This window comes from Abrus precatorius, unplaced genomic scaffold (genome assembly GCF_003935025.1).
Source record: "Abrus precatorius isolate BTA unplaced genomic scaffold, Abrus_2018 Scaffold4, whole genome shotgun sequence".
NCBI classification, from domain to species: domain Eukaryota; kingdom Viridiplantae; phylum Streptophyta; class Magnoliopsida; order Fabales; family Fabaceae; genus Abrus; species Abrus precatorius.
The window spans coordinates 20,913,876-20,928,497 of NW_020874384.1; the positions used below are offsets into that span (position 1 = coordinate 20,913,876).

At 28.9% G+C, this 14,622-nt stretch overlaps 1 protein-coding gene across 3 annotated transcripts; it reads right to left on the minus strand.

Moving 5' to 3' along the window:
* Positions 1-482: 482 nt before the first annotated feature.
* LOC113864422 (AT-rich interactive domain-containing protein 5) lies at positions 483-6,420 on the minus strand. 3 transcript variants are annotated; one of them, XM_027498089.1, is made up of 14 exons: positions 6,114-6,419; positions 5,565-5,928; positions 5,348-5,481; positions 5,174-5,213; positions 4,280-4,332; positions 3,991-4,036; positions 3,540-3,632; positions 3,239-3,361; positions 3,054-3,105; positions 2,902-2,977; positions 1,847-1,913; positions 1,667-1,717; positions 1,155-1,247; positions 483-1,010 (listed from the first exon to the last, which is right to left on the minus strand). In XM_027498089.1, the coding sequence occupies exons 2-14, from the start codon at positions 5,898-5,900 to the stop codon at positions 906-908; spliced, it is 1,269 nt and encodes a 422-aa protein (XP_027353890.1). In that variant the 5' UTR covers positions 5,901-5,928; positions 6,114-6,419; the 3' UTR covers positions 483-905. The 3 variants fall into 3 exon arrangements, with proteins under 3 accessions (XP_027353890.1, XP_027353889.1, XP_027353888.1); XM_027498088.1 differs by having other exon boundaries at positions 713-1,010; positions 1,838-1,913; positions 6,114-6,420; XM_027498087.1 differs by having other exon boundaries at positions 713-1,010; positions 1,817-1,913; positions 6,114-6,420.
* Between the last annotated feature and the right edge of the window lie 8,202 nt (positions 6,421-14,622).

The following is a 14,622-nucleotide window of genomic DNA, read 5'->3' on the forward strand; positions in this document are numbered from 1 at the left end:
ACAAAATGGCTTTGTATTCGAAGTCTGCAAATTACCTATGGAAAAAATACTAAAAAGCAAGAGTCACCAAAAGGAAAAGCACAAAAATGAAAATTTGGCATGTGCCAGCAAAGATCAAGGTTTTGTTTATTAATTGCAAAAGGAAAACATGAGTTTCACATTAGACCAAAAGAAAAGAAATGATATTGGAAGATTGACTATTCGAATGTGTGAAGACTTACACAAGTTCAAGTAAAAAGTCAAATGATCGGTATCCTGGAAAGGTGAAGAAAAACTATAAAAATAAAATTAAAATTATAAAAAGTCAATAACCTGTCTTTAAACCTTATTTATGACAAAATATTACAACGTAATTTAATTAATGTAACCAGTCTTAAGAGGAACCTGTTTGAATGGGAATGCAACATGAAAACATTTGGGGTTCCTAAAAAGGATGCTGGAAAAGGAACCGAAATCATAAATACGGTCGAAAGCTTGAAAAGAGTAACCATCTATTGGATTTATATTGGGATCGATGCAGAATATGAACATTTTTTCTGTACACATCCAGACGCAATAGAAAGAATTTATACATTGACATTTGAGTGTCCTCTTGTCAGACTGTCATTTTGCTCATTTAGCATTTTCGTAAAGATTCCTCTAACTACTTGGACTCAAACTAATTATGCGCCAGCAAAGAAGTGTTAAAAGGAAAAAAAGTTTTTTTTTAGACGGAAAATCTTGCATATTGTATTAGTGATTTTGGGTGCTTTTACCTTAAAAAAAATGTAAAGTTGGTAGTAATTTCATCTAATCCAACGGGGCTACACTATTTCCAAACATAAATAACCATGCCCTGATTGTTCAGAAAATTTTTACCCCTTAAGGGGTGATTTGAGAAACCAATCATTCAAGGGAGGAAAATTTCACAAAGCTCCCTGCTCAAAAGGTACGCGTACAAATAGTCGACCATGCAAACTAACAACAGCAGATGTCTGAAGCGGATCAATTCTTGCAGGTAAGTTCACAACCTGAAAAGACAGCAAATTTCAGTCAATCACTTTCAATGAAGATGCTGTGTACTAGCATGATAAATTCTGTTACAACTCTCAACACTACGATACCCTCCTAAAACTAGCAATATATCAATATCTCAGTTAAGAAAAGATAGTTACCTTTTTGAAGGGGGTTATTCCCCATGGATTGTCAACGTGTTCTGGCAGACCAGTTATAACAAGACGTCCAACTGGATCTGATTGGACTCTCACCTGGATTTATAGAAACAAACAGAAAAACTCATTTACAGCTAGTTTTTTCTAAAATGAGCAAATAAGGTTGTATCCACTCTTTAGATCATTTAATGGATTAAGATCACAATGCACTTCATAAAATTAAGTGTGAATACACCATTGCCCATTTCTGAAGTAAACTTGGAAGTCCAATTGTTAAATACAGGTATAGGAACTAATTTTTAACATGACAAATTATGTCAAATTATCCCAAACATACAATTTAAAAAATTCAAAGAATTACTAATTATTTTTATTTAACTCTTTGTTGGATAAAAAAGGACTTTACAATTAAACGTGCATGTGTTTTTCCCAACAGATATAAGTACCTTAATATCAAGCAAGTTTTCCTGCATAAAATTAACCAATGATAAAAGACTAGGAGCTAATGTGGTTACCTCCTCACGAAGGAGTCCAGGAACCAGTGCATACACCTCAAAACAATCCTTCTGGACACAGATATAACAAGCAGTTAAGTTTTTTTTTTTCAATTTTATTTACAGCTGGAGAGAAAATCTGCCATTATGATACATAGAAAGAACATTAACTAGGTAGAGAATAAAACCAACTTGACATACAGTTTCCCGCACATTGATCTTCACCCAGTCAGCTGGGGGTCCAATGTCCACCACTGCTGTGACCAGTCTACCAGATGAAAAGAATCAGTTAGAATTGGTTCATTAGAAACACAGAAACTTGAATGAAGCCTCACGGTGCATGCATCTGTATCCTTTTCAGATTGAAAAGTAGGGATCATAAATGGTTAAATTGACTAAAAGATCAGTTATGATGAATGGTATTCTCACTGACAAGATGAAAAAGCCAAAGGGTTTCCCAGGATATCCACATTCGGTTTGTCTGTGTTTTGGTTCAAAAAATATTTGGGGAGGAAAAATTCAAACATTAAAACCTTTATTTGTTTGGAAAGTGGAGTTTTAGAGGTAAGAGAAGAAGAACATTTCTATTTTAAATAAATATGTTAAGAAACTTGAGTTTAATTCACCTCTTTACGCTTAGGACTGAACATCTAGTATGTGAAGTTTGCGAGATTGAAAATCTCCTGGTGACCCACTAAAATTGGATAGACTCTGATACTATAGTAAGAAATTTGGGTCTAATTCATTCTCAACAACTAGTTCGTAGAAAGAGGATTATATAAGCCCTTATAAAGAGTATTCTAACTCTTTCTAACTAATGTGGAACATTTTAACAAAATATATTTTAGTTAGATAAATTTTCAAAATTAAAGATATAAAATGATAAATTAACATAAACATATGTATTAATCACTTATTTATTATCGTAAATTTTATATAACTATTAATTTAAAAATAAAAAAATTTCCTTTTCCTCTGAAATCCTCCTTCCAAACAACCAAAGAAGGATGCAAATATCTCCAAGGACTTCAATAAGATATGTATAGGATAGTATGATTGGGGCACATCAGATTGTCTTGGTTAATTCCTTGTTTTATTGTGTTGTAATCCAATGAAACTAATAGAAAACTTCAGGCAGTGTGTGGCCAATACTATGAAGCAAAAGACTGTATATGGAGAAGCCAACAGTGATACAAAAATCATGAATGTATGCACAGGATTTCAGGTCAATTAACAGAAAAGACCAGTATCTTAACTGTCTATCTCCTTCAATATTTGCAGTTTTCTCAGTATGCTCCAGACTGGATGGTGTTCTTTGTTTATTAATCACACCTAGTTCATCGAACCATGAAGAAATGAGGAAGCAATTAATTTAGAGATCAGTTGGTAATTTTCATAGTAAGCATACCAATACTTTTGAGGTTCTTTTCACGCTTTGGCGTGGAACTGAAGCTCTTGTCCTGTGTAAGAAATACAAAACGATCTAGTAGTAGAAACATTGCTACAAAATATACATATATATATAGATGTAGAGAGGAGGGGGAGGTAAATGCAAAGAATAAGAAACACAAATTTTAAAGGTCTCAAACAGACCTTAATAACTGGCTCAGCAACCTCACCATATCCAAGAAGGCGCTGAGCATGCCAACCTTGCATTGCACGTGCTGCAGCATCCCTTCGTGCCCTACCTGAGCCTGAAGCCTGGTAAACAGCAGTCTGCAAAAGAAACTCATTATTTGATATCCACAAAAAAATGGTAGAGGTTGAAATGTTCTTACTTGCTCACATAACATAGGAAAACAATAGATGATCTGGTATAATAAAAGTAATCTTCATATGAGTATGAAATCAAAGAAGTAGAGTGGGGAAAAAAAAGAAAGAACACTACACAAACCTCTTTTTCCACACTTGAAGATTGATGGAATGATCCAACAGGGAGTTGTAGCTCCCCAATCTCTCTCTTATGCTTTTCATACTCTAATAGTGCCTGTGCAAATTGAAAATTCAGGAAAAAGGAAACCAGCAGAGCATGCAAATGACTCAAAAAGGGCAACAAGGGTGACACTTGAAATAGTACAAGGCAGAAAAGCAAATAATAATGGCAAATCTTGGTCTCCAGTCCTGTGACAAAGATAGCACATGCCATGGAAAGGTGAAGTAGAGACAGCATGCAAACTTTTTTTTTCTTTTACATCTAAAGAGTAAGAACATGAAATTGACATCAATTCAAACTGAAACTGATGCTCGTTAGATATTACAACAAGTCTACTCTAATTTATCAATTATTACAATAAGAAAGATGAAGTCTAACTGATAATTATAGATAAGTGCACCCAATCAATTACCTTCTCATAAAAGATTCTAAATGTCCATGAGACTGTAGTGCAAGTCCTATGAGAAAAAATCAGGAATGTATTCAATATAATAATAAGCAAAGGGAAATTTTTTAAAAATGAATTGTTTAGAGAGTTTTACTTTTTAGAAACTAAATTATATATCTTAATAACAAGCAGTTATAAGCAACTCAGAGCACTATGAAGAGTTCACCAATGATGGTAAATAGTATAAACATGATACGGTGGGACTATGAAGGCTTAATAAGAACTACCAAACAATAATATGTATAGGCCTTACTTGGGGGGGTGGAAAGACTCTCCTACTTGCCGCCACAGCTTGGATCCAGTTACCTACAATACATATAATCAAGATCAGCTTTGTTACCTATTGGTAACGAATGACTGACAAGTGACCACCAACATTTTAGCACAACTGAAATAAAAGTTATGAATCTCAAATAAACTTAATATGTATTGCTATGTTCTATTCCAAAATTTATAAAATAAATAGTTGGTTAATCAAAATCAAGTTGCAGGACAAAAAAGAATGACTCTGGGCTGGAGCTCACAACCCTACTATAAGGAAAATAAAATAATAAATCCCACAGGGCCAAGTTGTTATCAGGTCTCAACAAGTGAGACCACAACTACTTAAGCTTAGTCTTGCCACATCTCAAATTTTAAACAGATTTTATTAGATAAATTACAGATCCAAAATGATTGGCTCTTTGTAAAGTTGATAAGATGACTGAGGACCAACGGTAAAAATGCTTAACATCCACAGCATCAGTTCTATTTGGGCTACAGATAATGTCTGTCCAATCATTTGATTTGAGTAGTGTTGAAAGTATCGACACAAGCACAGGCCATCAAACATTGGGAATGCATAACAAATGATAATATTGAAAGCATAACTACAGTATATCTGAGGTATCAACACAACCATCAAACATAGGGAAATCACGTGGATCCCTAATTCAGATGCTTGCTAACAAGTTTAAATCAAGAATCAACAAAATATCCATTTTATCTTACAAAAAGCAAGAACAGGATGGAACTGTTGAGCAATAGCAGTAACTACAGCCTTGACTTTGAAGATTGTAATGTATATATCAGACAGCAACATTAAAGTTTATAATGCAAGAACCACAGATATGAGCTGTAACTAATAAAGCATGACATGGATCCATACCACATCGTAGCCACCTAGTCTGATAACAGCTCTCCATAGCCTACATCCCAAGGGAAAATAAGGAACCCAAGATCAGAGCAGTCAAAAATTACATTCAAAACTAGCAACTAGACTTCAGAATGCTACTGAGAAAGGTATCAGACAGCAATGTGTTATAGAAGATACCACACATACTTTAAGCAATTAAGTGGCTCCCCATAAAATTTAGGAGGCTTAAATTCCAAGGACCTTTCTCGGTAGAAAATCTCCAGCTCTTTCATAAATGCTTCTCGTTCCAGAACCGTACCAGACTCATCATAATCGGTCATCTGTGGATGAAATGTAAGGAAACAATCACAATCTACAAAAGGACAACAAATAACATAATGCACTGATATCTCACCCCAAGTACCTCAGCATCGTTTAGCACGTTCTTCATTTCTCTGACATTTTTTTCTTTAGGCTTTGGAGTGATCAGTTCCTGACGCGATAGGGTTTTAACATCTTCAAATTCAAGCTGATTCTCACTAATTATTTTGGTTTCAGGCACAGAAATAGGAGCAGAATCGCCGTTTTTGTTCCCATTACCCTGATCAACCATTACTTGATCCTGCTGTAGCGGAGCAGGGGAATTGGGAGCTGGCACGTGCGCAGGGAAAGCCACGTGTTGACTTTGCGAAGTGGAATCAACAACCTCCATATCGGAATTAGCATGTGAATTTTCTTTCGGTTTCTCACCATCCTCCATTTCACCTTATTACTAGAAGAAAATTATCCTTCACTCCAGAGCCAAATAAACATCAGCATTAGCGTCCTTCAACATTTACAACGAGCAAAGAAAAACGACGATGGAGAAGAAGACGAAAATCCTAGCCCTAAGCCTAAGGCGAAATAGTATGCAATATAGGAGATTCATAGTGATAGCCAAACAAACAGGGCCTTGGAAGTAGAAGCAGTGTACCTTAATTGGCGAGGCTCGCTTGCTGCAAACGACAATGCGAATTGGAGGTGAAGAATTGCGAAGAGGGAAGAGGAGTGTGTGTTTGTATTCCAAGTACAAAATTGGAATAGGAATTAGAATGAATGGAGGAACAAACGGTGTACAATACTTACCTTCATCAAAATTGTAATATTACAGACCGCACCAGATGCGGTGGGAAGCAGACCCAAACGGCGGTTAAGTTAAAAATCCAACAACTCTTCTTCAGCTCCACCTCCACTACACTCATCCATTCTATGCCACTACTAGATCGTTTCTTACATGTCAAAAGACTGTCTTACCCCCTTTTGCATGTTTCCTTCCAACTCATCCCACACGTTTAGTTTGTGGATAATATATTTTAAATGTTAACCCTCTCCTGTTTAGATACAATTACTGTGATCAGCCATAACACTTGTTTGGATGGACCTCGCTCATTTAAAGTTTGGAGACTTTGGAAGGTAAGCATTTATATATCTATTGGTGTTTTTCATGTCTGTTTTACAGGCAAAATAAAAAGTTAATAAATAATCATTTCTTTTCATAAAAAAAATCATTTCTTATTGAAAGTTAAAATAGTTAATATTGATATTGTATTAAATTTAATAATTGCATAATTTTTAATAACAAATTATTATACGTCAATTTTTATTGTAAATTTTTAAATATATTTTGTTTTTTAATTAAAAATAATTGCATATAATAGTTTCTTATATTTAAATTAATTATATATATATATTATATAATTTTTATTTTAAAGAAATTAAAGTTTATTTAGAGTTACACTACTTTTACTTCATATTTTCACGTTTAAATTTTATTTTATTTTTGTTATTATGTTTCTTATTTTACCTTCTATTTCATTTACTTTTGTTCTTATCTCACTTCTTGTTATGAATTTTATCGTAAAGTCATAAAGTATAAATAACACCACTCTAATCTTTACTTTCACAGTTTCGTAGTGAAATGAAGTGAGATAGAGAAAAAAAAAAAAAAACACAACTCCTTCTATTTGTAAATTAAAAGAAATGAAAGTGTGAAAATTAATTGTGACCTTCGAATGTTTACAAATTAGTTTATATTAATGTTTAAGCAAAATAAATAAATACGATTTAATTAGAAAATATATATTCTAAATCGTTGTAGATAAATTCAAATATAATATTTAGTTCAATTTAATATAATCAAATTAAAAATTTGTTTATATCAAATTGAACGGTTCATTTTTTTATTTTATGAGAAAATAATATATATATATATATATATATATATATTCTGTTATATATTTTTATGCTTTTTAATTAAAAATTGTTTTCGTATATAACATGAGATTTTCATAATAAAATAATACCTTGATTTGCATACATTATTAATGTAAACTATTTTTATATTATCGACAAGTTAACATATATTAAGATATACGATAGATGCACTTTTTAAATTAATTATTACAAAATTTAATAATTTTTACATAGTAATAATCTATGATCAAATAATAATGTGATTTTTTATTGTAAATTATAATTAAATTTATAAAAAATACACGAGAGAAAAGCACGACATTAAGTTAATCCTAATCTAATAAATTTATAAAATATATTAAAATAATAAGACACCCTCTTAAAAAGTATGAAAATATATACCTTACACAACAAAATTATAAAAATAATTAAATATCATAATTTTATAAATATATAATTATATTAATACGACTGAGAAGTTAATTTATAAATAAATTATATTTACACTTGAATTTGATTTAAATTATACTCGTTTATTTTCAAATTTGGATTTAAACTGAAAATATATTTTAACAATTAATTTTTATTATTTTTATGTCATTTCCATTTAATTTGATGGGTTTGTCAACACTCTAAATGAGTCGTGCAGAAATTTTATTTTATTTTTATCTTTAGAATTTGTTTAATAGACACAATAACAAAATTGTGATACCATATATTAGTTTTTAACTATTAAAACATGATAAATTTGTTATATAATAAATTATCAAATTTATCGCATGAACAAAATTGAGTAAAAAATTGCCTTTCCAACCTTTGTTTTTAAAGATGCCCCAATGATAAATGCGTAGGGTCCTTAGGTGGATTGTTCGAACAAAGAAGCATGTGCCGAATCACGTACCATTGATTGTTGAGCACGTGTCCTATTCAATTTCATTTAATAGTTGTTCAAAATACTTTTATCGATTTTCTTAATTAAAGAAAATATTTATATATTATACTAATTTTAAAATAGTTTTTATATCTTAAGCGTTGACTAGATTTTTTCGTCCTTACCGTGTATGGGCATAAGATTGATGCAATAAAATAAATTGAATTAGCCTGTATCCTTTAGATTTAAGATTTGGTTGAATGTAATTTTTCTAAAAGCAAACTTTTTTGAAATTTTGTTTAAATAATTTATTTTCATTATGCCAATAAATCTATCATGAACAAGTTAATATCTCTAAATTTTTAAATAGTTTAACAGATATGTAATTTATAAATATTATCATACTACTTTATATCAATTTATTGAATCTAAAGGACTTTTAAAGACTACAAAACATGACATTTTTAGTTAATTTTGTTTAGAAATATCTTAATCAAACAAATATAGTTAGTAAAATTGATTGTCTCAAGCTTAATTTAAACTAATTGATGTAATCCGCTGCACATATGAATTTAGGCCTGTTCGGTTTGCTCTTTATGAATAAGTTATTTTTTATTTGCATTGTTTTATGACAACTTTTTTATAGCAACTTCAAAATTTCCATCTAATGTCGTACGTTTATTTCTCTCACACTTTCTAAAAAAAAACTCATTGAATTTGGTTTCGTTAGTTAACTTCCTCTCATAATCTATTTTATATTTATCGTCACGTACTCTTCAAGGTTTCTTTAAATTAAATTAACTTTCGTCCCAGCATAGCTCAGCTGAGTGGCTAGTGGTACATGATCTTCTTGAAGCAAGGTTTGATCGTCGTTATTCTAAAATCCTCACATCTTATCTCCTAAACCACACTCTCTTTCCTTAAAAAAAAAACAAACCAATAATAGCTTTAATCGATTCATTTTCAGCAATGCCTTGTTCTTCTATAGTCACAATTAAACAAATTGGTCGAGTTCATAGTTTCCACAGTGATGTAGGATCTTGTGAACCCAAGTCCACTCTTAAAATTTGTTTTTGGGGGAGGCGGGGTCAAGATTAGTTTTTTATTTTTTACACTTTGTACTGTTTTGCAATATTTTTTTATCCTTAGTCCTCAGAATTTGGGCCCCTTTTTTAATAACTGGGCTAAGTGGAGTCCTACTCACTGATTTTGATGTGAAGGCCCAGAAACTTAGTAAAAGCCCGGCCCGATGATGACATTGGAATCGGAAGTAGGAAATTGTTAAACACCGGGTAGCATGACCTCAGATGCAAAAAAAAATTTTAAAAAAAAAGATATTATATCCTTCTAAAGTATTCTTCTAATAATTTATAAAACGGTAAAATAAAAGTAAATATATTTAATTTTATTGGATCGACTACTGTGATATTAAATGGTTGATTCTACCGGTGAGTCATTTATCAAATTAAATGGAAAAGGTTATTTGATTTATTTGGATTGGTTTAATGGTTAATTTTAGGGTTTAATGTAAGTTGATCATAATAAATTTTTATTCGTTTCTTGTCATTTCTCATTCACTTATGAGCGATGGCGAGATGCTGTTTAATGTGGACACGCAGAGGTTCCACTTTGATTCCGTGAAGGAGAAAAACGTACCGATCATCACCGCTCCTCTAGAGCACTACCCGCATTTTACGTTTTATGGCTTTGCATGTTTAGACAGAGAAATTAAATAAAAATGAATAAAATGAAAATAAAATAAAGTAAAATAAATTATGTTTAGCTTGATGAAAATAAAAGTGAAAGAAATTTAATTGTTTTTAATACATTTAAATGGCATGAAATGTGAAAGAGATTAATGTACTTAAAGCATAACAAAATTATAATCCTCCTGTCGAGACTATGTTTAAAGTTTTTAATAAGGCAAATTTGGAACAATAATCTATAATGGTTTGTTTGACCAATTTCATTTCAATATAACTAAAGAAGGAAATGCACAGAGCGGGTTTTTTTTATCAATCCGATCAAATAGTTGAAATGGCCCTTAAATTGAGAAGTAATTTTTATAAAATAAAATACAGAATTATAATTACTAAAAAAAATAATACCTGTGTAAATATAATAAAATATGAATTAAAATATCAATAATTAATTTCTCAACTTAAAGTCAAGAAGAAGAAAATTAGGAGAAAAAGAGAAACTGAAATTATAACACTTTGTCTTTCCATGCAGGTTAAACTCGGACACATGCAATTCCGACTATGTAACGTTTCTCTTTGTTATCTCAAACTTTCAATTTTACTAATCAATGTACAAAAAAATTATAGTATTAGCTAATGATATTTTTTTCTCCATCTTTGTGTTAAAGTCATGTCATGTGTGTGGTTAGAGCTATCAAAATAGGCAAAAGTCTTAGAGCTCTACCTGTCAGTTTTTTATATAGTTCTATTTTTTTTCAAAGTTTTATAATTAGTAGATTTATATTAGCCCTAAGCCTTAAAATAAATAAAAAAATAGTAGATTAGAGTTAGATTTCACAAAGTAAATAATAATAATTATATATTTTTTATAATATTTATTAAATTATTTTATTTAAATGAAATAAAAACTATATTAAAAATATAAAAAAATATAAAAAATAAATTTTTATTTAATATATTAAAATTTTATCATAAAAATAATATTAAATATAATTATATTATAAAATTAAATTAAATTTAACTTTTACATTTTGTTAATTTTATTAATTAAATTTAATATAGTACGTTAATAATTTAAAATTTTAATTAAGAATTAGTATTAAATATTTTTAAGTAAACAATAATTAAATGATAAAATAATATTTTATAACATACTATTTAATAATTATTTTAATAAACTTAATCAATTTTAGTATATTTAAATATTTTTTAATAATTATAGATTCATTATTGCTTAAGTTTATACAGGTATTTCTAATATAAATATAAATATGTAAAACCTTAAATAATTAATTTTAATATATTTTATATAAATATATATAGATGTAGATAGATTTTTTATATTAAAAAAATATAATTGTTAATATATACTTAAAATTTAATAATTAATTAATTTATATGTAATATGTAATATGTAAATATATATTTTAATTTATCATATATATAGTATTTTTTTATATTATATTAATATTATGGTGTAGTTAATTTTACGTATATTTATGAATTTAAAACAATAAATTAAGAAATAAAATAAAATAAAATATTATATATATGTATATATATATTGCATTTAGTTTAAAATTTTGTATTAAATTTTATCACAATTTTTCTATTAAGATAAAAATTTAGAAATATAAATTAATTTTCTGCATCCAAAAATTTTATAGTGTAAAATATTTTATATCTACAATTTTTATGATGAAAATATTTATTTACTTTTTTAAAAATATATTAACTTTTATTCAATAGATTTAACAAATTTTATTAGTATTATTTTTTATTGTTAATTTTATATGTTTACTGTGATTTTATTTTTTAAATATAAGATATTTTTATATAAATATAATATAATCCTTAGAATATATATATATATATATATATATATAATATTTTTAATAATTTTATAAAAATAAATCAAGAAAAATAATAATATAAAATTTTTATAATATGAAAAATTTATAATTAATAATCAAATAATATTTTAAAATTTATTTATAAAATTACATTAAAAATTGTTACAATTATTTAATAATTATCAATAATACAGATAAAAATTATATAAAATTGTTAAAATTATATAATAATAATAATTATTAATTTTATTTAATAACAATAATTATTATAAGTATTTATTATTATATAAATTTTATTTGTATTTTTTTAAAATAATTTTATTAGATTACAAATTTATAATAAAAATTTATATGAAATAAATATTTTTATTAAATATTTTAATAATTATCATAATTTATATCAAATTTTTTTAAATTTAATTTTTTAAGAACATATTAATTTTTTTGGTTCACAAAATTCTAACTTTAACCTTGATCCTGTGAAATTTTAGTCATATGCAGTTATGAATTGATGGACTCTTTGACCTGCAACTTTTTATCCTTAACCCACGTAAAATCGAGTTAGGATTAGGACTGGGATAAATTTTTAAATGATTGCCACAATATAATCACTGAGAACGCAATAACAATGCAATGAATCCAAAGCCAGAAAAAGCGAGTTCCTCACTTGGATGGGAAAAGTCCTCAAATTCATGCTGAAAAATTTGATCCATGTGGGACTTGCTAGTACTCCATAAAATGCAAGTTTGACACATCAAGTCACGGCAACAGTGACTCGCATAAGCTGATATAAACCGAGTCATGCAACTTTAGTCAAAAGTGACCTACGTTTTTCCATAGCTTCATAATCATATCCGACAAAGACATATATATGCATCATTCTAGTTCATAAGGTGGAAATTCCCTTACCAACAACTTGAAGACGTTAACATATATTTTCCTGAAAAGCTATATCTAGGCAGTGGCAGAGGTACCACAGGCAATCACAAATTCCTTTGAAAGTGATCATCAGCAAAAGGGGTTGCGTCCCACCTTTGGGTAAGGCTGTTATAGCCCCAAGACACTGGTCCACGCATTAATAAGCCAAATGAAATAAGCACCAAACACGCATTCTTTCCCACCACCACCACCATAGGGAGCCGTACCTGCCACCTGCCCCTAAAGAAATTAGACCAACACAAACGAGATTCTCTTAATCTAACGTACTAGGAAAGAGCCAAGCGAGTCACAACATTGAGAAGTTGGAGTCAATATCTTTCCTCACACGTATATTGTTGGGTGTTGGGTTTTTGGTCCCCCAACCAGTGTCCAAGTGTTAGCTTCTAACCGAACAGAATAGTAAACTAGAATGGGTGCCATAGGGCAACATCCCTAGTCCCTACCCAAGTTAGGAACTCAGCTTTGGTTTGAAATGATCAATAACAGGATGATTATTTGATTCGATGGTATCATTGATGATTAAATACCCATTAAAGTAAAAGAATGCACTAATCTATTTTAGATAAATAACAAAATAGTAGTAGAACCTTCCAAAAATTATAAATCGTGCAAATTTAAGAGTAGCCGAATTCTAGAGTGTGTGATCAAAGCAAGCACTTACCTCACTCATAGGAGGAGATCGAGAAGCTTGAATTCTTTAATTTGGGAATCACTTAGACGCAATTAGCTTGGATTGCTAATTGCATGAGATATTGGTAAGGCATAGTATTTGGCTGGATTTAGTCTCACGAGTCATGATCATAAAGATCCAAAAACTTTCGGCTTGCATATGTGCATGTGGTAGGCTACAGGTAGCAAGAGATATCCATCACAAACAGGTTGCAGAGCAGTTTTAAAGGCGTTGAAGATTGCCAAGTGTGCCATGGAGAAACCATTGATAAAAGTTGATCTCAGTACCAATCATTACAATATTTGTTGTTTCTTGATTAACACAAAGTCCAAGACACATCAAGTATTAATGAAGAATTTTAGCACTGAATTTTATATTATGTTTTTAACACCACACAATATAAATTATATATAATAAATTTTTGTTTATAATATTAAATTTTATAATTTTAATATTTTTTTAATATATGTCTTTAAATACATATTAAAAATTATTTTATAAATCTAAATTTTGTACAATAAAAAAGGTGTCATTGATCTAGGCAAAAAATATTTACATATTTTTTTTGGTGAATAGTATTTTGCATTTTGAATTATATATAAAAATTTGTACAAATAGTAAAATACTTGTATTTGACTGCGTTAATAATACCTTTTTTTTAATTGCACTGATAATCGATCCAATTTATTTTTTCCAATTATAAAACACCTTTTCTTAACTTAATATTTTGTTTGCATATAAATCTATTCGATAATTTTTCACTATTTTTGAAGGAACAAAACTTTATTTTTTTAAAATAAAAATTTGTGGCATAACTGATACAGTAAAAATGATCTTAATTATTTAGAATATCAAAAGTTATTATTGATCGATTCAATATATCCTGCAAATTTATATATAACTCAACGAAAAAATAATTAACATTGAAAATCGATTAACATAAATTTATTGTTAACATTGTGTGTTTAATACTACAAGGGGTTACAAATTATTTCTAAATTATAATTGTGAAGTTGTACAATATTGTATAAAACTATCAAGCATCAGTAGTTACTATGATTGAAGGTATTTAAAAGAAATGAATAACCACTATTCATAAAACCATGAAGGAAAAAATAAAAGAAAAATGCGCGACAAGAGAATAAAGTCTATCTTAACGTGTGATTTCTAAAAATAAATTCAGTAAACATTTCCAAAATTTTATCTTCATTCAAGAT